Consider the following 24,512-nt stretch of genomic DNA (forward strand, 5'->3'; position numbering starts at 1 on the left):
GGCACATATCTGGTAATAACTACTGTGAGGGGGGCACATATCTGGTAATAACTACTGTGAGGGGCACATATCTGGTATAACACTGTGAGGGGCAAATACTGGTAATAACTACTGTGAGGGGGCACATATCTGGTAATAAACTACTGGAGGGGGCACATATCTGGTATAAACTACTGAGAGGGGCACATATAGAAACATAGAATGTGTCGGCAGATAAGAACCATGTGGCCCATCTAGTCTGCCCAATATACTGAGTACTATGGATAGCCCCCGGCCTATCTTATATGAAGGATGGCCTTATGCCTATCCCATGCATGCTTAAACTCCTGCTCTGTATTTGCAGCTACCACTTCCTGCAGGAAGGGCTATCCATGCATCCACCACTCTCTCAGTAAGTAATCTTCCTGATATTACTTTAAACCTTTTGCCCCTCTAATTTTAAAACTATGTCCTCTTTAGCAGGTTTTCTTCTGTAAATATGCTCTCCTCTTTTGAACTTGTTGATTCCCTTTATGTATTTAGCAGTTTCTCTCATATCCCTCTGTCTCTTCTTTCTTCCAAGCTATACATATTAAGGTCCTTTAACCTTTCCTGGTAAGTTTTATTCTGCAATCCATGGACAGTTTAGTAGCTCTTCTCTGAACTCTCTCTAGAGTATCAATATCCTTCTGGAGATATGGCCTACAGTACTGCGCACAATACTCCAGTTGAGGTCTCACTAGTGCTCTGTAGAGCGGCATGAGCGCCTCCCTCTGTCTACTGGTAATGCCTCTCCCTATACACCCCAGCATTCTGCTGGCATCTCCTGCTGCTCTATGACATGGATCTGCCTACCTTTAAGTCTTCTGAAATAATGACCCCTAAATCCCTTTCCTCAGATACTGAGGCTAGGACTGTATCACTGGTTTTATATTCTGCTCTTGGGTTTTTACGCCCAGGTGCATTATCTTGCACTTATAACTACTGGTAATAACTAATGTGAGGGGCACATATCTGGTAATAACTACTGTGAGGGGCACTCTATCTGGTAATAACTACTGTGAATGCACATATCTGGTAATAACTACTGTGAGGGGGGCTCATATCTGGTAATAACTACTGTGAGGGGCACATATCCGGTAATAACTACTGTGAGGGGGCACATATCTGGTAATAACTACTGTGAGGGGCACATATCTGGTATAACTACTGTGAGGGGGCACATATCTGGTAATAACTACTGTGAGGGGCACATATCTGGTAATAACTACTGTGAGGGGGGCACATATCTGGTAATAAGTACTGTGAGGGGCACATATCTGGTAATAACTACTGTGAGGGGCACATATCTGGTAATAACTACTGTGAGGGGGCACATATCTGGTAATAACTACTGTGAAGGGCCCATATCTGGTATAACTACTGTGAGAGGCACATATCTGGTAATAACTACTGTGAGGGGGGCACATATCTGGTAATAACTACTGTGAGGGGGCACATATCTGGTAATAACTACTGTGAGGGGCACATATCTGGTAATAACTACTGTGAGGGGCACATATCTGGTAATAACTACTGTGAGGGGCACATATCTGGTAATAACTACTGTGAGGGGCACATATCTGGTAATAACTACTGTGAGGGGCAAATATCTGGTAATAACTACTGTGAGGTGCACATATCTGGTAATAACTACTGTGAGGGGCACATATCTGGTAATAACTACTGTGAGGGGGCACATATCTGGTAATAACTACTGTGAGGGGGTCACATATCTGGTAATAACTACTGTGAGGGGGCACATATTCTGGTATAAGTACTGTGAGGGGGTCACATATCTGGTAATAAACTACTGTGAGGGGCACATATCTGGTATAACTACTGTGAGGGGGCACATATATGGTAATAACTACTGTGGAGGGGCACATATGTGGTATAAACTACTGTGAGGGGCACATATCTGGTAATAACTACTGTGAGGGGCACATATCTGGTAATAAATACTGTGAGGGGCACATATCTGGTAATAACTACTGTGAGGGGGCACATATCTGGTAATAACTACTGTGAGGGGCACATATCTGGTAATAACTACTGTGTGGGGCACATATCTGGTAATAACTACTGTGAGGGGGGCCATATCTGGTAATAACTACTGTGAGGGGGTCACATATCTGGTAATAACTACTGTGAGGGGCACATATCTGTTAATAACTACTGTGAGGGGCACATATCTGGTAATAACTACTGTGAGGGGGCACATATCTGGTAATAACTACTGTGAGGGGCACATATCTGGTAATAAGTACTGTGAGGGGCACATATCTGGTAATAACTACTGTGAGGGGCACATATCTGGTAATAACTACTGTGAGGGGGGCACATATCTGGTAATAAGTACTGTGAGGGGGTCACATATCTGGTAATAACTACTGTGAGGGGCACATATCTGGTAATAACTACTGTGAGGGGGCACATATCTGGTAATAACTACTGTGAGGGGGGCACATATCTGGTAATAACTACTGTGAGGGGCACATATCTGGTAATAACTACTGTGAGGGGGCACATATCTGGTAATAACTACTGTGAGGGGGGCTCATATCTGGTATAACTACTGTGAGGGGGCACATATGTGGTAATAACTACTGTGAGGGGCACATATCTGGTAATAACCTACTGTGAGGGGCACAATCTGGTAATAACTACAGTGAGGGGCACATATCTGGTAATAACTACTGTGAGGGGGCACATATCTGGTAATAACTACTGTGAGGGGCACATATCTGGTAATAACTACTGTGAGGGGCACATATCTGGTAATAACTACTGTGAGGGGGCACATATCTGGTAATAACTACTGTGAGGGGGCACATATCTGGTAATAACTACTGTGAGGGGGCACATATTGGTTATACCTACTGTGAGGGGGTTCACATATCTGGTAATAACCTACTGTGAGGGGCACATATCTGGTAAAACTACTGTGAGGGGGCACATATCTGGTAATAACAACTGTGAGGGGCACATATCTGGTATATAACTACTGTGAGGGGGCCATATCTGGTAATAACTACTGTGAGGGGGGCACATATCTGGTAATAAGTACTGTGAGGGGTCACATATCTGGTAATAACTACTGTGAGGGGCACATATCTGGTAATAACTACTGTGAGGGGCAACATATCTGGTAATAACTACTGTGAGGGGGCACATATCTGGTAATAACTACTGTGAAGGGCACATATCTGGTATAACTACTGTGAGAGGCACATATCTGGTAATAACTACTGTGAGGGGGCACATATCTGGTAATAACTACTGTGAGGGGGCCATATCTGGTAATAACTACTGTGAGGGGCACATATCTGGTAATAAACTACTGTGAGGGGGCACATATCTGGTAATAACTACTGTGAGGGGGTCACATATTGGTATAACTACTGTGAGGGGGCACATATCTGGTAATAACTACTGTGAGGGGCACCATATCTGGTAATAAACTACTGTGAGGGGGCCATATCTGGTATAACTACTGTGAGGGGCACATATCTGGTAATAACTACTGTGAGGGGGCCATATCTGGTAATAACTACTGTGAGGGGGCCATATCTGGTATAACTACTGTGAGGGGGGCACATATCTGGTAATAACTACTGTGAGGGGGCACATATCTGGTAATAACTACTGTGAGGGGGCACATATCTGGTAATAACTACTGTGAGGGGGGCACATATCTGGTAATAACTACTGTGAGGGGGCCATATCTGGTATAACTACTGTGAGGGGGGCACATATCTGGTAATAACTACTGTGAGGGGGCACATATCTGGTTATAACTACTGTGAGGGGCACATATCTGGTATAACTACTGTGAGGGGCACATATCTGGTAATAACTACTGTGAGGGGCACATATCTGGTAATAACTACTGTGAGGGGCACATATCTGGTAATAACTACTGTGAGGGGCACATATCTGGTAATAACTACTGTGAGGGGCACATATCTGGTAATAACTACTGTGAGGGGCACATATCTGGTAATAACTACTGTGAGGGGGCACATATCTGGTAATAACTACTGTGAGGGGCATATATCTGGTAATAACTACTGTGAGGGGGACATATCTGGTAATAACTACTGTGAGGGGGGCACATATCTGGTTAATAACTACTGTGAGGGGGCCATATCTGGTATAACTACTGTGAGGGGGGCACATATCTGGTAATAACTACTGTGAGGGGCACATATCTGGTAATAACTACTGTGAGAGGGCCATATCTGGTAATAACTACTGTGAGGGGGGCACATATCTGGTAATAACTACTGTGAGGGGGTCACATATCTGGTAATAACTACTGTGAGGGGGCACATATCTGGTAATAACTACTGTGAGGGGGTCACATATCTGGTAATAACTACTGTGAGGGGGTCACATATCTGGTAATAACTACTGTGAGGGGGCAGATATCTGGTAATAACTACTGTGAGGGGCACATATCTGGTAATAAGTACTGTGAGGGGGTCACATATCTGGTAATAACTACTGTGAGGGGGTCACATATCTGGTAATAACTACTGTGAGGGGCACATATCTGGTTTAACTACTGTGAGGGGGCACATATCTGGTAATAACTACTGTGAGGGGGCACATATCTGGTAATAACTACTGTGAGGGGGTCACATATCTGGTAATAACTACTGTGAGGGGGTCACATATCTGGTAATAACTACTGTGAGGGGGCACATATCTGGTATAACTACTGTGAGAGGGCAGATATCTGGTAATAACTACTGTGAGGGGCACATATCTGGTAATAACTACTGTGAGGGGGCACATATCTGGTAATAACTACTGTGAGGGGGGTACATATCTGGTAATAACTACTGTGAGGGGGGCACATATCTGGTAATAACTACTGTTAGGGGGGCACATATCTGGTAATAACTACTGTGAGGGGGCACAATCTTGTAATAACTACTGTGAGGGGGTAACATATCTGGTAATAAACTACTGTGAGGGGGGCACATATCTGGTAATAACTACAGTGAGGGGGCACATATCTGGTAATAACTACTGTGAGAGGCACATATCTGGTAATAACTACTGTGAGGGGGTCACATATCTGTAATAACTACTGTTAGGGGGGCACATATCTGTATAACTACTGTGAGGGGGCTAATTACCATGAGGGGGAAATTTAGAGGAATAGGTGTTGTTTTTGGGCGGAGTTAGAGGCGTGGCCTAGTGCAGAAATCTTGTGCACAAAGTGTCCCTTCTTCTCATTAGGTGTGACGTCATACAGCTGCTCAGGGGTCTTCCTGGCCGTCCGCAGGTCCGGTTAGGAGCCCGGGTCCGTCCTCTTCCGGTCTCCGGATGACGTCAGGTCTTTGCAGCTTTGTAAAGGTCGGAACCTTTATTTTTCGCGGAACTGTTGTGTGAGTCTCCAGGGGACTGGTAATGAAGACGGACCGCTGATCTCTCTGTCATTCGTGGGGATGTTACCGGCGCAGAGCTCTCTGGCCGAGTCCGTGGACGGTGACGATGTGAGAAGCGAGGATGGCGGCGACGAGAGGAAGGGAGAGCGGCCCGGCGGCCATTACTACTGCCTGTACCAGTACCAGCAGGCCGGGGGGTGAGAGGAGCCCCTCATATCTATTATACCCCCTATATCACTACTGCCTGTACCTGTACCAGCAGGCCGGGGGTGAGGAGGAGCCCCCCAATCTCTATTATACCCCCTATATCACTACTACTGCCTGTACCAGCAGGCCGGGGGGTGAGAGAGCCCCCCCATATCTATTAAGCCCCTATATCACTACTGCCTGTACCAGCAGGCCGGGGGGGTGAGAGGAGCCCCCCCCATATCTATTATACCCCCTATATCACTACTACTGCCTGTACCAGCAGGCCGGGGGGGTGAGAGGAGCCCCCCATATCTATTATACCCCCTATATCACTACTACTACCTGTACCAGCAGGCCGGGGGGTGAGAGGAGCCCCCCCTAATCTATTATACCCCCTATATCACTACTACTACCTGTACCAGCAGGCCGGGGGGTGAGAGGAGCCCCCCCATATCTATTATACCCCCTATATCACTACTACTGCCTGTACCAGCAGGCAGGGGGGTGAGAGGAGCCCCTCATATCTATTATACCCCTATATCACTACTGCCTGTACCTGTACCAGCAGGCCGGGGGGTGAGAGGAGCCCCCCCAATATCTATTATACCCCCTATATCACTACTACTGCCTGTACCAGCAGGCCGGGGGGTGAGAGGAGCCCCCCATATCTATTATACCCCCTATATCACTACTACTACCTGTACCAGCAGGCCGGGGGGTGAGAGGAGCCCCCCATATCTATTATACCCCCTATATCACTACTACTACCTGTACCAGCAGGCCGGGGGGTGAGAGGAGCCCCCCATATCTGATATACCCCCTATATCACTACTACTACCTGTACCAGCAGGCCGGGGGGTGAGAGGGAGCCCCCCATATATCTATTATACCCCCTATATCACTGCTACTACCTGTACCAGCAGGCCGGGGGTGAGAGGAGCCCCCCATATCTATTATACCCCCTATATCACTACTGCCTGTACCAGCAGGCCGGGGGGTGAGAGGAGCCCCCCCATATCTATTATACCCCCTATATCACTGCTACTACCTGTACCAGCAGCCGGGGGGTGAGAGGAGCCCCCCATATCTATTATCCCCCCTATATCACTACTACTACCTGTACCAGCAGGCCGGGGGGGGGGGTGAGAGGAGCCCCCCCCATATCTATTATACCCCCTATATCACTACTACTACCTGTACCAGCAGGCCGGGGGTGAGAGGAGCCCCCCATATCTATTATACCCCCTATATCACTGCTACTACCTGTACCAGCAGGCCGGGGGGTGAGAGGAGCCCCCCCATATCTATTATACCCCCTATATCACTGCTACTACCTGTACCAGCAGGCCGGGGGGTGAGAGGAGCCCCCCCCATATCTATTATACCCCCTATATCACTACTACTACCTGTACCAGCAGGCCGGGGGGTGAGAGGAGCCCCCCCATATCTATTATACCCCCTATATCACTACTACTACCTGTACCAGCAGGCCGGGGGGGGGGGGGGGGTGAGAGGAGCCCCCCATATCTATTATACCCCCTATATCACTGCTACTACCTATACCAGCAGGCCGGGGGGGTGAGAGGAGCCCCTCATATCTATTATACCCCCTATATCACTACTACTGCCTGTACCAGCAGGCCGGGGGGTGAGAGGAGCCCCCCCAATATCTATTATACCCCCCTATATCACTGCTACTACCTGTACCAGCAGGCCGGGGTGAGAGGAGCCCCCCCATATCTATTATACCCCCTATATCACTACTACTACCTGTACAGCAGGCCGGGGGGTGAGAGGAGCCCCCCATATCTATTATACCCCCTATATCACTGCTACTACCTGTACCAGCAGGCCGGGGGGTGAGAGGAGCCCCCCCCAATATCTATTATACCCCCTATATCCATACTACTACCTGTTCCAGCAGGCCGGGGGGTGAGAGGAGCCCCCCATACTATTATACCCCCTATATCACTACTACTACCTGTACCAGCAGGCCGGGGGGTGAGAGGAGCCCCCCATATCTATTATACCCCCTATATCACTACTACTACCTGTACCAGCAGGCCGGGGGGTGAGAGGAGCCCCTCCATATCTATTATACCCCCTATATCACTACTACTACCTGTTCCAGCAGGCCGGGGGGGTGAGAGGAGCCCCCCCAATATCTATTATACCTCCTATATCACTACTACTGCCTGTACCTGTACCAGCAGGCCGGGGGGTGAGAGGAGCCCCCAATATCTATTATACCCCCTATATCACTGCTACTACCTGTACCAGCAGGCCGGGGGGTGAGAGGAGCCCCCCATATCTATTATACCCCCTATATCACTACTGCCTGTACCTGTACCAGCAGGCGGCGGGGTGAGAGGAGCCCCCATATCTATTATACCCCCTATATCACTGCTACTACCTGTACCAGCAGGCCGGGGGGTGAGAGGAGCCCCCCCATATCTATTATACCCCCCTATATCACTACTACTACCTGTACCAGCAGGCCGGGGGGTGAGAGGAGCCCCCCATATTATTATACCCCCTATATCACTACTACTACCTGTACCAGCAGGCCGGGGGGTGAGAGGAGCCCCCCATATCTATTATACCCCCTATATCACTACCTACTACTGTACCAGCAGGCCGGGGGGGTGAGAGGAGCCCCCATATCTATTATACCCCCTATATCACTACTACTACCTGTACCAGCAGGCCGGGGGGTGAGAGGAGCCCCCCATATCTATTATACCCCCTATATCACTACTACTACCTGTACCAGCAGGCCGGGGGGTGAGAGGAGCCCCTCATATCTATTATACCCCCTATATCACTACTACTACCTGTACCAGCAGGCCGGGGGGTGAGAGGAGCCCCCCCATATCTATTATACCCCCTATATCACTACTACTACCTGTACCAGCAGGCCGGGGGGTGAGAGGAGCCCCCCATATCTATTATACCCCCTATATCACTACTACTACCTGTACCAGCAGGCGGGGGGTGAGAGGAGCCCCCCATATCTATTATACCCCCTATATCACTACTACTACCTGTACCAGCAGGCCGGGGGGTGAGAGGAGCCCCCCCATATCTATTATACCCCCTATATCACTGTACTACCTGTACCAGCAGGCCGGGGGGGGGGGGGGGGTGAGAGGAGCCCCCCATATCTATTATACCCCCTATATCACTACTACTACCTGTACCAGCAGGCCGGGGGGTGAGAGGAGCCCCCAATATCTATTATACCTCCTATATCACTACTACTACCTGTACCAGCAGGCCGGGGGGTGAGAGGAGCCCCCCCCATATCTATTATACCCCCTATATCACTACTACTACCTGTACCAGCAGGCCGGGGGTGAGAGGCCCCCAATATCTGCCCCCTGTTACCTCTTGTGCTGACATGTGATTCTCTGTTGCAGCGACTCCCAGCATAGAGATGGTGAGGATGATGAGAGTAGTGCTGCAGACACCCATGTGGAGAAGATTTCAGGTGATGTCCTCTGTGTATCCTGCCCCCCATGAACCCCCGTTATAAGCCTCCTGCTCTGCTGACGTCTCTGTGCTTCTCTGTACAGCCTGTCTCTGGTAGACACGAACCTCGCTGCTGAGGCCGACCCCGAGCTCCGGACGTCATAGCAAAGCGCTTGTCCCGAGGAGCCATGTTTGAGGGTGTGGGGAACGTGTCATCTGTGGACCTTGGGTAAGTAGCCCTCTCTGATCACCCAGATTAATGTTGGGCTGCAGGTGTGAATGCAGTGTAAAGCATGGTGTAAGAAGCTGCCTGAGCCACAGATAAGGACTCGAGGGGTGTACATATCCCCCATGGACACTGCAGCCTCAGCTACACTCACTGATGATAGCTGTGTCTTAATAGAGCATGGAGCAGTGTAAAGCACGGCGCCTCTGATGAGACCTATAGCCACCCTCTATTCATGTCCTTCCATAGAAAATGATGCAGAGCTTACAGCCCCTGCCTGCTGTCCTTCCTGTTCTAGAGTTGGGTGCGGGTCTCAGCGGTGGGACCCCCCCAATCTGACATTGGTGGCAGATCAGGGTAGCACGCGCTCAAACAGCGACCACACTATCGTCCAAAACAACACGGAAAGAGGAGGACATGAAGTAAATCCATGAGAAAGGAAAAGTTATGTGAACCAACACCTGAAGGGGAGACAATGGGGCGAGCTCGTGTGTATACAGCATATAGCCGGGGATATGACTCCTGGGGTATGTACCGAGCTGGGAGGTGTTTAGACGTAAGATGGCTCCAGAAATCTGCTCAGAACAGTCAGGCTGGACTCAGAAAATAGTGATAGAGCAGGGACGAATACTATCTAGGAGGCTGTCCTATAGAACCGCACCATGTCCTTACATGTACAGCAGAGGTCCAGTGATAGAGCAGGGACTAATTCCGTACAGGAGACTGTCCTATAGAACCGCACCATGTCCTGCATGTACAGCGGAGGTCCAGTGATGATCAGGGACTAATACCGTACAGGAGACTGTCCTATAGAACCGCACCATGTCCTACATGTACAGCAGAGGTCCAGTGATAGATCAGGGACTAATACTATCTAGGGGACTGGTCCTATAGAACCGCACCATGTCCTACACGTACAGCAGAGGTCCAGTTATAGAGCAGGGGACTAATACCGTACAGGAGGCTGTCCTATAGAACCGCACCATGTCCTACATGTACAGCAGAGGTCCAGTGATAGAGCAGGGGACTAATACCGTACAGGAGACTGTCCTATAGAACCGCACCATGTCCTACATGTACAGCAGAGGTCCAGTGATAGAGCAGGGACTAATACCGTACAGGAGGCTGTCCTATAGAACCGCACCATGTCCTACATGTACAGCAGAGGTCCAGTGATAGAGCAGGGACTAATACCGTACAGGAGGCTGTCCTATAGATCCGCACCATGTCCTTACATGTACAGCAGAGGGTCCAGTGATAGCGCAGGGACTAATACCGTACAGGAGGCTGTCCCTATAGAACCGCACCCATGTCCTACATGTACAGCAGAGGTCCAGTGATAGAGCAGGGACTAATACCGTACAGGAGGCTGTCCTATAGAAACCGCACCATGTCCTGCATGTACAGCAGAGGTCAGTGATAGATCAGGGACTAATACCGTACAGGAGGCTGTCCTATAGATCCGCACCATGTCCTACATGTACAGCAGAGGTCCAGTGATAGAGCAGGGACTAATACCGTACAGGAGACTGTCCTATAGATCCGCACCATGTCCTACATGTACAGCAGAGGTCCAGTGATAGATCAAGGACTAATACTATCTAGGGGACTGTCCTATAGAACCGCACCGTGTCCTACATGTACAGCAGAGGTCCCGTGATAGAGCAGGGACTAATACCGTACAGGAGGCTGTCCTAAGACACCGCACCATGTCCTACATGTACAGCAGAGGTCCAGTGATAGAGCAGGGACTAATACCGTACAGGAGGCTGTCCTATAGATCCGCACCATGTCCTACATGTACAGCAGAGGTCCAGTGATAGATCAGGGACTAATACTATCTAGGGGGCTGTCCTATAGATCCGCAATATGTCCTACATGTACAGCAGAGGTCCAGTGATAGAGCAGGGACTAATACCGTACAGGGGGCTGTCCTATAGAACCGCACCATGTCCTACATGTACAGCAGAGGTCCAGTGATAGATCAGGGGACTAATACCGTACAGGAGGACTGTCCTATAGATCCGCACCATGTCCTACATGTACAGCAGAGGTCCAGTGATAGAGCAGGGACTAATACTATCTAGGAGGCTGTCCTATAGATCCGCACCATGTCCTACATGTATAGCAGAGGTCCAGTGATAGAGCAGGGACTAATACTATCTAGGAGGCTGTCCTATAGATCCGCACCATGTCCTACATGTACAGCAGGGACTAATACCGTACAGGAGGCTGTCCTATAGAACCGCACCATGTCCTACATGTACAGCAGAGGTCCAGTGATAGAGAAGGGACTAATACCGTACAAGAGGCTGTCCTATAGATCCGCACCATGTCCTACATGTATAGCAGAGGTGCAGTGATAGAGCAGGGACTAATACCTTACAGGAGGCTGTCCTATAGAACCGCAGCATGTCCTACATGTACAGCAGAGGTCCAGTGATAGAGCAGGGACTAATACCGTACAGGGGGCTGTCCTATAGAACCGCACCATGTCCTACATGTACAGCAGAGGTCCAGTGATAGAGAAGGGACTAATACCTTACAGGAGGCTGTCCTATAGAACCGCACCATGTCCTACATGTACAGCAGAGGTCCAGTGATAGAGCAGGGACTAATACCGTACAGGAGGCTGTCCTATAGAACCGCACCATGTCCTACATGTACAGCAGAGGTCCAGTGATAGAGCAGGGACTAATACCGTACAGGAGACTGTCCTATAGATCCGCACCATGTCCTACATGTACAGCAGAGGTCCAGTGATAGAGCAGGGACTAATACCGTACAAGAGGCTGTCCTATAGATCCGCACCATGTCCTACATGTACAGCAGAGGTCCAGTGATAGAGCAGGGACTAATACTATCTAGGGGGCTGTCCTATAGATCCGCACCATGTCCTACATGTACAGCAGAGGTCCAGTGATAGAGCAGGGACTAATACCGTACAGGAGGCTGTCCTATAGATCCGCTACATGTACAGCCGAGGTCCAGTGATAGAGCAGGGACTAATACCGTACAGGAGGCTGTCCTATAGATCTGCACCATGTCCTGCATGTACAGCAGAGGTCCAGTGATAGAGCAGGGACTAATACCGTACAGGAGACTGTCCTATAGAACCGCACCATGTCCTACATGTACAGCAGAGGTCCAGTGATAGAGCATGGACTAATACTATCTAGGAGGCTGTCCTATAGATCCGCTACATGTACAGCAGAGGTGCAGTGATAGAGCAGGGACTAATACTATCTAGGGGGCTGTCCTATAGAACCGCACCATGTCCTACATGTACAGCAGAGGTCCAGTGATAGAGCAGGGACTAATACTATCTAGGGGGCTGTCCTATAGAACCAGGCTCCTGCAGAGTATCAGTCCCTGTTCTTTACCTGATTATCTTCTCGTCCAGTCTGACGGTTCTTTGCACATTACTGGAACCATCTTGCCTCTACACACTAGCTTGCGGCCATGCTGTAGTACTCCTCTGCTCTCATTTGCTGATGAAGTCCCTGTGACCGTGACATCCAGATCTCCAGTCCTTCCTCTGTGCTTGTGATTTAATTTCCTTTACAGTCCAGGTAAAATGAGAGTAAACCTTCCCAAAAACTTTTTTTCTTGTAGATTTTTAATATTTCTGCAGTAAATCTTGGTGGCGGACAACTCTGGGGACACTATTGCATTTTTAACCCTTTAGTGACAAAATTTAATTTTAGCCTTAAAGAGGACCTTTCACGATTTTTACCCTATGAACTAACTATACAGACATGTAGAGCGGCGCCCGGGGATCTCACTGCACTTACTATTATCCCTGGGCGCCGCTCCGTTCTCCCGCTATGCCCTCCGGTATCTCCGCTCACTAAGTTATAGTAGGCGGAGATTCCAGTCACTAAGTTATAGTAGGCGGAGATTCCAGTCACTAAGTTATAGTAGGCGGAGTCTGCCCTTGTTCTGCTCTAGCGCTGGCCAATCGCAGCGCAGAGCTCACAGTCTGGGAGGTTATTTTCTCCCAGGCTGTGAGCTCTGCAATGCGATTGGCCAGCGCTAGGGCAGACTCCGCCTACCATAACTTAGGGAACGGAGATACCGGAGGGCATAGCAGGAGAACGGAGCGGCGCCCGGGGATAATAGTAAGTGCAGTGAGATCCCCGGGCGCCGCTCCACATGTCTGTATAGTTAGTTCATAGGGTAAAAATCGGTGAAAGGTCCTCTTTAAGGACCAATAATATTTCCCCCTTTGTGTTCCAGCAGTCATAACATTTCTTTTTTTTTTTGCAAGATTAGTTGTATTTTTTTTTTTTTTTTTTTTTTTTATATTTCTGCACAAATTGGTCATAAAATGTGATCTGATCTTCATCTAAGTCACAACAATAGACAATCACAGTCTGCTTAAACTAATAACACACAAAGAGTTAAATGTTACCATGTTTTTATTGAACACACCATGTAAACATTCACAGTGCAGGTGGAAAAAGTATGTGAACCCTTGGATTTAATAACTGGTTGAACCTCCTTTTGGCAGCAATAACTTCAACCAAACGTTTCCTGTAGTTGCAGATCAGACAACGGTCAGGAGTAATTCTTCACCATTCCTCTTGACTGTGATTGTCTATTGTTGTGACTTAGATGAAGATCAGATCACATTTTATGACCAATTTCTGCAAAAATCCATATCATTCCAAAGGGTTCACATACTTTTTCTTGCAACTGTATATAGTGTATTAAAATTTTTTTATTGTCTTATTTTTATTAGGAAAAATTAAAAAAAATTCAATTTTTTTCTTTATTTTGTGGACTTTATTTACGGCGTTCACTGTGGTAAAAGTAACATCATTTCATGATGTGGGTCCCTACAGTGATGAGCGCCAGGATTTTTCCTTTGCTCCTGCAGGCTGTCAGCTCTGCCCACCCTCCTCCTCCGGACTGACATGGAGGGGGGCGGCTGCTGTAGCTGCTCATATCTCTGGTTTGGTACCAGCTAGAGATCTGGGCTTTATATTGTTTGAAAGCTGACATTCCAATAACATACAATACCCGAATTACAGCAATATCTTCAGTACATGGGAAGATATCACTGTTAGAAATCAGGGTGCTGTGAACACAGCTGAACGTCAAAGCAGGTTTTACTGGCAATTATTCCTGACTCGATTTCTAACGGTGATATCTCCTGTTTAGCTTGGACTAATGCTCTCATTTTGGAATGCCAGCTTTTAAACAAGACCAGTTGCAATCCTCTAGCTGCTACCATTGAGGAGATATCGGGGGGAAAAAGAAGGCCTCCCCCCTCAGCTCGGCAGAACAGTTAAAGGGGCTGAACCCGGACATGCCCCCTTTCCCACCTGTATATGAGCATCAGAGCATTTCATCCTCCAATGCTCTTTTTTGCCCTGCGCTGAATCAGAGATCCGGTGACATACTGGGCCCTCCGTAGGGACTGCTAGGTGGAGGCTTCAGCTCTGGACCAGGACAACCCCTGTAAGTCCTCTGCGCTCCGGCACAACAGATAGGTGTTTAATACGTGACTGGATCGTACTCAAGTTGTGTGTAATAAAGCATCTGATTGGCTGAGCCCCCGCGAGCGCCACAATACTTAGTGGGAGCGCAGGTGTCAATTTTACATTTTGGAAACACAGAAGTGTCGCCTGATTAGTGAGGGTCCTGAGCGGAGGGCGCACCAGCAGCGTCACTTCACTGTGTAAGAAGACCCTCCACATAGGAGCCATGCTGCGTCTCCTGATCCGTGTGTCACCATGATGCATTGCAGGGGCCCCAGGTCTCGTGTGTGTGACCATGATGCATTGCAGGGGCCTCAGGTCTCATGTGTGTGACCATGATGCATTGCAGGGGCCCCAGGTCTCGTGTGTGACCATGATGCATTGCAGGGGCCCTAGGTCTCGTGTGTGTGACCATGATGCATTGCAGGGGCCCCAGGTCTCGTGTGTGACCATGATGCATTGCAGGGGCCCTAGGTCTCGTGTGTGTGACCATGATGCATTGCAGGGGCCCCAGGTCTTATGTGTGTGTGTGACCATGATGCATTGCAGGGGCCCCAGGTCTCGTGTGTGACCATGATGCATTGCAGGGGCCCTAGGTCTCGTGTGTGTGACCATGATGCATTGCAGGGGCCCTAGGTCTCGTGTGTGTGACCATGATGCATTGCAGGGGCCCCAGGTCTCGTGTGTGTGTGTCACCATGATGCATTGCAGGGGCCTCAGGTCTCGTGTGTGACCATGATGCATTGCAGGGGCCCTAGGTCTCGTGTGTGTGACCATGATGCATTGCAGGGGCCCCAGGTCTCGTGTGTGTGTGTGACCATGATGCATTGCAGGGGCCCCAGGTCTCGTGTGTGTGACCATGATGCATTGCAGGGGCCCCAGGTCTCGTGTGTGTGTGACCATGATGCATTGCAGGGGCCCCAGGTCTCGTGTGTGTGTGTGACCATGATGCATTGCAGGGGCCTCATCTCTCTGGCTGTGTGACCATGATGCTTTGCAGGGGCCCCAGGTCTCGTGTGTGTGTGTGTGTGTGTGTGTGTGACCATGATGCATTGCAGGGGCCCCAGGTCTCGTGTGTGACCATGATGCATTGCAGGGGCCCTAGGTCTCGTGTGTGTGTGACCATGATGCATTGCAGGGGCCCCAGGTCTTGTGTGTGTGTGTGTGTGTGTGACCATGATGCATTGCAGGGGCCCCAGGTCTCGTGTGTGACCATGATGCATTGCAGGGGCCCTAGGTCTCGTGTGTGTGACCATGATGCATTGCAGGGGCCCCAGGTCTCGTGTGTGTGTGTCACCATGATGCATTGCAGGGGCCTCAGGTCTCGTGTGTGACCATGATGCATTGCAGGGGCCCTAGGTCTCGTGTGTGTGACCATGATGCATTGCAGGGGCCCCAGGTCTCGTGTGTGTGTGTGACCATGATGCATTGCAGGGGCCCCAGGTCTCGTGTGTGTGTGTGTGTGTGTGACCATGATGCATTGCAGGGGCCCCAGGTCTCATGTGTGTGTGTGACCATGATGCATTGCAGGGGCCCCAGGTCTCGTGTGTGTGACCATGATGCATTGCAGGGGCCTCATCTCTCTGGCTGTGTGACCATGATGCTTTGCAGGGGCCCCAGGTCTCGTGTGTGTGTGTGTGTGACCATGATGCATTGCAGGGGCCTCATCTCTCTGGCTGTGTCACCATGATGCTTTGCAGGGGCCCCAGGTCTCGTGTGTGTGTGTGTGACCATGATGCATTGCAGGGGCCCATCTCTCTGGCTGTGTGACCATGATGCTTTGCAGGGGCCCCAGGTCTCTGATGTTTGTGGTGTTCCTCTCTTTCCAGCTCTCCTGAATATGTGCTGGGCTGTTACTACTGCCTGATACAAGGTAAAGCAGAGGAGTGCAGCGCGACTGCACCCCCGGAACACATCATCTGCTTCCTGGGGGGCAGCGAGAAAGGCCTGGATCTATATCCTTCATCTGCCTCTACTTGGCATTGTACACACCTAGGCAGCAGTGTCCAGTATATAAAGCCTAAGATGGTGCACCCAGAGTATACCCCCAGTGCCCCCCACATTACCTAGTATAGATGGCTGTGTCCTCCCTGTTACCCCCAGTGCCCCCCACATTACCCAGTATAGATGGCTGTGTCCTCCCTGGTGCCCCCCACATTACCCAGTATAGATGGCTGTGTCCTCCCTGTTACCCCAGTGCCCCCCACATTACCCTGTGTAGATGGATGTGTCCTCCCTGTTACCCCCAGTGCCCCCCACATTACCCAGTATAGATGGCTGTGTCCTCCCTGTTACTCCAGTGCCCCCCACATTACCCAGTATAGATGGCTGTGTCCTCCCTGTTACCCCCAGTGCCCCCCACATTACCCTGTGTAGATGGATGTGTCCTCCCTGTTACCCCCAGTGCCCCCCACATTACCCTGTGTAGATGGATGTGTCCTCCCTGTTACCCCCAGTGCCCCCCCACATTACCCTGTGTAGATGGCTGTGTCCTCCCTGGTGCCCCCCACATTACCCTGTGTAGATGGATGTGTCCTCCCTATTACCCCCAGTGCCCCCCACATTACCCTGTGTAGATGGATGTGTCCTCCCTATTACCCCCAGTGCCCCCCACATTACCCTGTGTAGATGGATGTGTCCTCCCTATTACCCCCAGTGCCCCCCACATTACCCAGTATAGATGGATGTGTCCTCCCTATTACCCCCAGTGCCCCCCACATTACCCAGTATAGATGGCTGTGTCCTCCCTGTTACCCCCAGTGCCCCCCACATTACCCTGTGTAGATGGATGGGTCCTCCCTGTTACCCCCAGTGCCCCCCCACATTACCCTGTGTAGATGGATGGGTCCTCCCTGTTACCCCCAGTGCCCCCCCACATTACCCTGTGTAGATGGATGTGTCCTCCCTATTACCCCCAGTGCCCCCCCACATTACCCTGTGTAGATGGCTGTGTCCTCCCTGGTGCCCCCCACATTACCCTGTGTAGATGGATGTGTCCTCCCTATTACCCCCAGTGCCCCCCACATTACCCTGTGTAGATGGATGGGTCCTCTGTTACCCCCAGTGCCCCCCACATTACCCTGTGTAGATGGATGTGTCCTCCCTGTTACCCCCAGTGCCCCCCACATTACCCTGTGTAGATGGATGTGTCCTCCCTGTTACCCCCAGTGCCCCCCCACATTACCCTGTGTAGATGGATGGGTCCTCTGTTACCCCCAGTGCCCCCCACATTACCCTGTGTAGATGGATGGGTCCTCTGTTACCCCCAGTGCCCCCCACATTACCCTGTGTAGATGGATGTGTCCTCCCTGTTACCCCCAGTGCCCCCCCACATTACCCTGTGTAGATGGATGTGTCCTCCCTGTTACCCCCAGTGCCCCCCACATTACCCTGTGTAGATGGATGTGTCCTCCCTGTTACCCCAGTGCCCCCCACATTACCCTGTGTAGATGGATGTGTCCTCCCTGTTACCCCCAGTGCCCCCCACATTACCCTGTGTAGATGGATGTGTCCTCCCTGTTACCCCAGTGCCCCCATCTCTGTAGTAGAAGATATGTAATTCTATCCTTTCTGTAGAAGATGCTACAGAATAATATCGTGGGGTTCATCCTCCTCCTCTGGAGGCAGAATTTTGTGTTTTGAGGTCCCCCCTCCCCATATCCGATAAACCAGAGCTACTGTCTGCATCATGAAGGTGATGACTGATGATGGCTGCTCTGGTCCGTCCAGTATTGTCACCTCCCAGGTTTCCTTAATTTGTCACCTTCAGACTTGAGCTGGATCATTATGTGGACGGCCTGAAGAGCAAATTAAAGGTGAGAACTAGATCCAAAGCCTTCATGATATGAGTAACGTCCGCTCTCCTCCGGTTCTAGTCCTCCGTGTTCTCTCCTTATAATGTCCGCTCTCCTCCGGTTCTAGTCCTCCTTGTCTGCTCTCCTCCGGTTCTAGTCCTCCGTGTTCTCTCCTTATAATGTCCGCTCTCCTCCGGTTCTAGTCCTCCGTGTCCTCTCTTTACAATATCCCCTCTCCTCCGGTTCTAGTCCTCCGTGTCCTCTCCTTATAATGTCCCCTCTCCTCCGGTTCTAGTCCTTCTTGTCCCCTCTCCTCCGGTTCTAGTACTCTGTGTCCTCTCCTTATAATGTCCCCTCTCATCCGGTTCTAGTCCTCCATGTCCTCTCTTTACAATGTCCCCTCTCCTCCGGTTCTAGATATCCGTGTCCTCTCCTTATAATGTCCCCTCTCCTCCGGTTCTAGATATCCGTGTCCTCTCCTTATAATGTCCGCTCTCCTCCGGTTCTAGTCTTCCTTGTCCGCTCTCCTCCGGTTCTAGTCTTCCTTGTCCGCTCTCCTCCGGTTCTAGTCTTCCTTGTCCGCTCTCCTCCGGTTCTAGTCCTCTGTGTTCTCTCTTTACAATATCCCCTCTCCTCCGGTTCTAGTCCTCCTTGTCCGCTCTCCTCCGGTTCTAGTCCTCCTTGTCCGCTCTCCTCCGGTTCTAGTCCTCCTTGTCCGCTCTCCTCCGGTTCTAGTCTTCCTTGTCCGCTCTCCTCCGGTTCTAGTCCTCCTTGTCCGCTCTCCTCTGGTTCTAGTCCTCCGTGTTCTCTCTTTACAATGTCCCCTCTCCTCAGTTTCTAGTCCTCCGTGTGGTTATAATCTCCGGTTCTGTCATCTCTTTGTTCTCCTCCCTGTAGATGGGTTACCTGGAGTTGGAGATTCGGCCATATCTCGTTGCCTGGTTTGAAGATTCAGTGTTGCCCATACATCGGGTGGTGAACCTCTTTCAGGAGAAGCTGGCTTACTTGCTGTATGCGGTGAGATGCTGGGGGTTATTATAATATAGTGTTTGGACAATGAGGACGGTTTCCTGAGTAATTATAGATAACGTTCTCCTCATGAGTGTGCACCAGCAGAGCGTTGTGTCTCCTGGAACCCCATGAAAGGTGTAGGTTATAGGGAAGAGGGCATCCTGTTCTACATGCATGGAGTATAACCCCCAGCTCACTCACCTATGGTTCCTGTATGTCTCGCCCTTTGTGTAGGCGCTGAGCTACACCCCTGTGGAAGTTGTGAACTCCACTGAGCAGACGCAGAACGATATCAGTAGGTAAGTGACCACCGCTGTGCGCGCACCTCTCAGTGGGGTCCTGCCTGACCCTTGTACTCTGCTGTAGGTTCCTGACCTCGGCCAGTCTGCAGGGCTTAGTCCAGGAGGGAACCATGACATCCCTGTGCCTGGCAATGACTGAGCTGCAGCAGCAGCGATCTGTGACCGTGGACGTCAGCGACGGTCAGCCGCAGCTGGGTAATGCAGGTGAGAACCTCAGGGAATACTGCCAACCGGACAGGGGGGAGGAATATAGACCCCTCTGTGTGTGGCACCCCTGTACCAGCAGACCCCCCCCCCCCCTCCCATGTTCTGTGTGTGGCACCCCTCTACCAGCAGTCGTCGCCCCCCCCTCATGTTGTATGTGTGGCACCCCTCTACCAGCAGCCCCCCATGTTGTATTTGTGGCACACCTCTACCAGCAGACCCCCCATGTTCTCTGTGTGGCACCCCTCTACCAGCAGACCCCCCCCTCTCATGTTCTGTGTGGCACCCCTCTACCAGCAGACCCCCCCCCCCCCTCCCATGTTCTGTGTGTGGCACCCCTCTACCAGCAGTCGTCCCCCCCCCCTCATGTTGTATGTGTGGCACCCCTCTACCAGCAGCCCCCCCATGTTGTATTTGTGGCACCCCTCTACCAGCAGCCCCCCCATGTTCTGTGTGTGGCACCCCTGTACCAGCAGACCCCCCCCCCCCCATGTTCTGTGTGTCACCCCTCTACCAGCAGACCCCCCCCTCCCATGTTCTGTGTGTGGCACCCCTCTACCAGCAGTCGTCGCCCCCCCCTCATGTTGTATGTGTGGCACCCCTCTACCAGCAGCCCCCCCATGTTGTATTTGTGGCACACCTCTACCAGCAGACCCCCCCCCCCTCCCATGTTCTGTGTGTGGCACCCCTCTACCAGTAGACCCCCCCTCCCATGTTCTGTGTGTGGCACCCCTCTACCAGCAGTCGTCCCCCCCCCCCCTCATGTTGTATGTGTGGCACCCCTCTACCAGCAGCCCCCCCATGTTGTATTTGTGGCACCCCTCTACCAGCAGCCCCCCCATGTTCTGTGTGTGGCACCCCTCTACCAGCAGACCCCCCCCTCTCATGTTCTGTGTGGCACCCCTCTACCAGCAGTCGTTCCCCCCCCCCCCCACCTCATGTTCTGTGTGTGGCACCCCTCTACCAGCAGACCCCCCCCCCCCCTCCTATGTTCTGTGTGTGGCACCCCTCTACCAGCAGTCCCCCCCCCCCTCCTATGTTCTGTGTGTGGCACCCCTCTACCAGCAGACCCCCCCCCCCCTCCTATGTTCTGTGTGTGGCACCCCTCTACCAGCAGACCCCCCCCCCCCCTCCTATGTTCTGTGTGTGGCACCCCTCTACCAGCAGACCCCCCCCCCCCCTCCTATGTTCTGTGTGTGGCACCCCTCTACCAGCAGACCCCCCCCCCCCTCCTATGTTCTGTGTGTGGCACCCCTCTACCAGCAGTCCCCCCCCCCCTCATGTTGTATGTGTGGCACCTCTACCAGCAGACCCCGCCTCCCATGTTCTGTGTGGCACCCCTCTACCAGCAGCCCCCCCCCCCCCCTCATGTTGTATGTGTGGCACCTCTACCAGCAGTCCCCTCCCTCCCATGTTCTGTGTGTGGCACCCCTGTACCAGCAGCCCCCCCCCCCCTCCCATGTTCTGTGTGTGGCACCTCTACCAGCAGACCCCCCCCCCCCCCCCCTCATGTTGTATGTGTGGCACCTCTACCAGCAGTCCCCCCCCCCCCCCCCCTTCATGTTGTATGTGTGGCACCTCTACCAGCAGTCCCCTCCCTCCCATGTTCTGTGTGTGGCACCCCTGTACCAGCAGACCCCCCCCCCCTCCCATGTTCTGTGTGTGGCACCTCTACCAGCAGACCCCCCCCCCCCCCCCTCATGTTGTATGTGTGGCACCTCTACCAGCAGTCCCCCCCCCCCCCCCCCTTCATGTTGTATGTGTGGCACCTCTACCAGCAGTCCCCTCCCTCCCATGTTCTGTGTGTGGCACCCCTGTACCAGCAGACCCCCCCCTCCCATGTTCTGTGTGGCACCCCTGTACCAGCAGACCCCCCCCCCCCCCATGTTCTGTGTGGCACCCCTCTACCAGCAGACCCCCCCTCCCATGTTCTGTGTGGCACCCCTGTACCAGCAGACCCCCCCCCCCCCATGTTCTGTGTGTCACCCCTCTACCAGCAGACCCCCCCCTCCCATGTTCTGTGTGTGGCACCCCTGTACCAGCAGACCCCCCCTCCCATGTTCTGTGTGGCACCCCTGTACCAGCAGACCCCCCCCCCCCCCATGTTCTGTGTGTCACCCCTCTACCAGCAGACCCCCCCCCTCCCATGTTCTGTGTGTGGCACCCCTGTACCAGCAGACCCCCCCCCCCCATGTTGTGTGGCACCTCTACCAGCAGACCCCCCCTCCCATGTTCTGTGTGTGGCACCTCTACCAGCAGTCCTCTCCCTCCCATGTTCTGTGTGGCACCCCTGTACCAGCAGACCCCCCCCCCCCCTCCCATGTTCTGTGTGGCACCCCTGTACCAGCAGACCCCCCCCCCCCCTCCCATGTTCTGTGTGGCACCCCTCTACCAGCAGTCCCCCCCCCCCCTGTTCTGTGTGTGGCACCCCTCTACCAGCAGACCCCCCCCCCTCCCATGTTCTGTGTGGCACCCCTCTACCAGCAGACCCCCCCTCCCATGTTCTGTGTGTGGCACCCCTCTACCAGCAGACCCCCCCCCCTCCCATGTTCTGTGTGGCACCCCTCTACCAGCAGACCCCCCCTCCCATGTTCTGTGTGTGGCACCCCTCTACCAGCAGACCCCCCCCCTCCCATGTTCTGTGTGGCACCCCTCTACCAGCAGTCCTCTCCCTCCCATGTTCTGTGTGTGGCACCCCTCTACCAGCAGACCCCCCCTCCCATGTTCTGTGTGGCACCTCTACCAGCAGTCCCCTCCCCTCATGTTGCATGTGTGGCACCTCTACCAGCAGTCTCCCCCCCCTCATGTTGCATGTGTGGCACCTCTACCAGCAGTCTCCCCCCCCTCATGTTGCATGTGTGGCACCTCTACCAGCAGACCCCCCCCTCTCATGTTCTGTGTGTGGCACCCCTCTACCAGTAGACCCCCCCTCCCATGTTCTGTGTGTGGCACCCCTCTACCAGCAGTCGTTCCCCTCCCCTCATGTTGCATGTGTGGCACCCCTCTATCAGCAGACCCCTGCCCCGTGACACCCGCTCATTGACCTCTCCTCAGGATTTGGGGTGGGGGGGGTCTGCTGACTTTGCTGCTCTCCTCCCGCAGTCAGTAACCGCTTCTGTGAGGACTGGATGCAGGTCTTCATCAACACCTACGATGGGGGCAGCCCCTTTCTCTTCCGCCAGAAGCTGGAGAACTTCAAGCTGAAGGTAAGAATGAATCCTGCGGACCTTGTGCCTCTCTAGTGCCGCATAATGTATGTGAGCTGCAGTGTAAAGCATGACGGACAGATCTGCAGCCTGAGCCCAGCTGCTGTTTCATTCTGTCTCTCCTCACAGGTCATTCAAGACATGAACAATCTGAAGCGCCTGATCCGCCAGGCGGAGAGCAGCCATTACGCCCTGTTCCGCTGCTACAACTTCCTGAAGAACTGTGGGAATGGCGACCTCCTGCTGCAGATCGTGGCGGTGGAGCACGCCGAGCTGCCCGAGGCCCGGAGCGTGGTGAGGGTGCTGGAGGAGTTCATCCGCGAGGAAGGCTTCCCCGTCCGTGACTCCTGACCCCCCCAGGAGTGTGTGTGGTTTACAGTCCTGCCCCCTGACGCCATTAATTCTGACCTACGAGACCCCCGCCCTCCGCATGTGGTGGTCAGGGCATCCCCCCACCCGGCACTTTGTTTGTGGTTTACAGTCCTGTCTGTATCCCCCCCCAATCATTTCTGTGATGCCCCCATTGTGGCCGTTTTTAGGTTTAATCAGGCCCGTTTACACGTGGCCCCCTCCCCGCTGCGGCCCCCACCCTGTAGTTGTGCCCAGAGGTGTAATGGGAGGGGGGGGGGATAAAGCCGCCATCTACACGGCAGAGAGGAGGTGGAATGACTTCACCCCCCATCGTTACCCCCTACTCCCCCTGTACTCAGACACTTTATCCTCCAGACATTTCAGGGGTCCCCTGCACCCCTCAGTGTGTGATAGACTGCACTACTGCTGTCCAGCCGCCTCAGTACTACTGCCCTGTGCTCTGTATTAATAAAGCTGCTGTGCTGGACTGACACTGGGCTCACACTGCTGCATCCACTGGGGGTTAGTCTGGGAACATCTGAGGGTGGGCACGTGTGCCCCAGTATGGTATACTGACTGGTCATGTGACGTGCTTGGTGCCATGCGGCCGGTTCGGTCGTGTGACCCCCTTCAACCCTGTGCACATGAAGCTTGTGGGAGTGTTACTCCTTGGAGCTGGGCTCAGTGGGCACCCAGAATGGGTTAAATGTCACAATAATTACCTCCCCGATCCCCTCCCACTGCTGCTCCATTTCGTGGACGGGTCAGTGGCAGGGGCTCTGCTGCTGCTGTTCGTTTTACCCATTTGGCCCCATAGAAGAAACACTCCCTGGGAAACGCCATTGCTGGCGG

The 24,512-nt window shown here is 52.5% G+C and overlaps 1 protein-coding gene across 1 annotated transcript; it reads left to right on the forward strand.

Annotated features, from left to right (window-relative positions):
• The first annotated feature begins 5,480 nt into the window (after positions 1-5,480).
• On the forward strand, positions 5,481-24,153 carry C6H17orf75 (chromosome 6 C17orf75 homolog). Its single transcript, XM_040438597.1, is given in 10 exon segments — positions 5,481-5,617; positions 9,185-9,237; positions 9,240-9,309; positions 16,622-16,747; positions 18,556-18,607; positions 19,484-19,603; positions 19,832-19,896; positions 19,964-20,103; positions 23,206-23,309; positions 23,439-24,153. Coding segments are annotated over 10 exon segments (1,089 nt in total). The 3' UTR covers positions 23,661-24,153.
• Positions 24,154-24,512: the final 359 nt, after the last annotated feature.

The sequence above is a fragment of the Bufo bufo genome, chromosome 6 (genome assembly GCF_905171765.1).
Source record: "Bufo bufo chromosome 6, aBufBuf1.1, whole genome shotgun sequence".
NCBI lineage: Eukaryota > Metazoa > Chordata > Amphibia > Anura > Bufonidae > Bufo > Bufo bufo.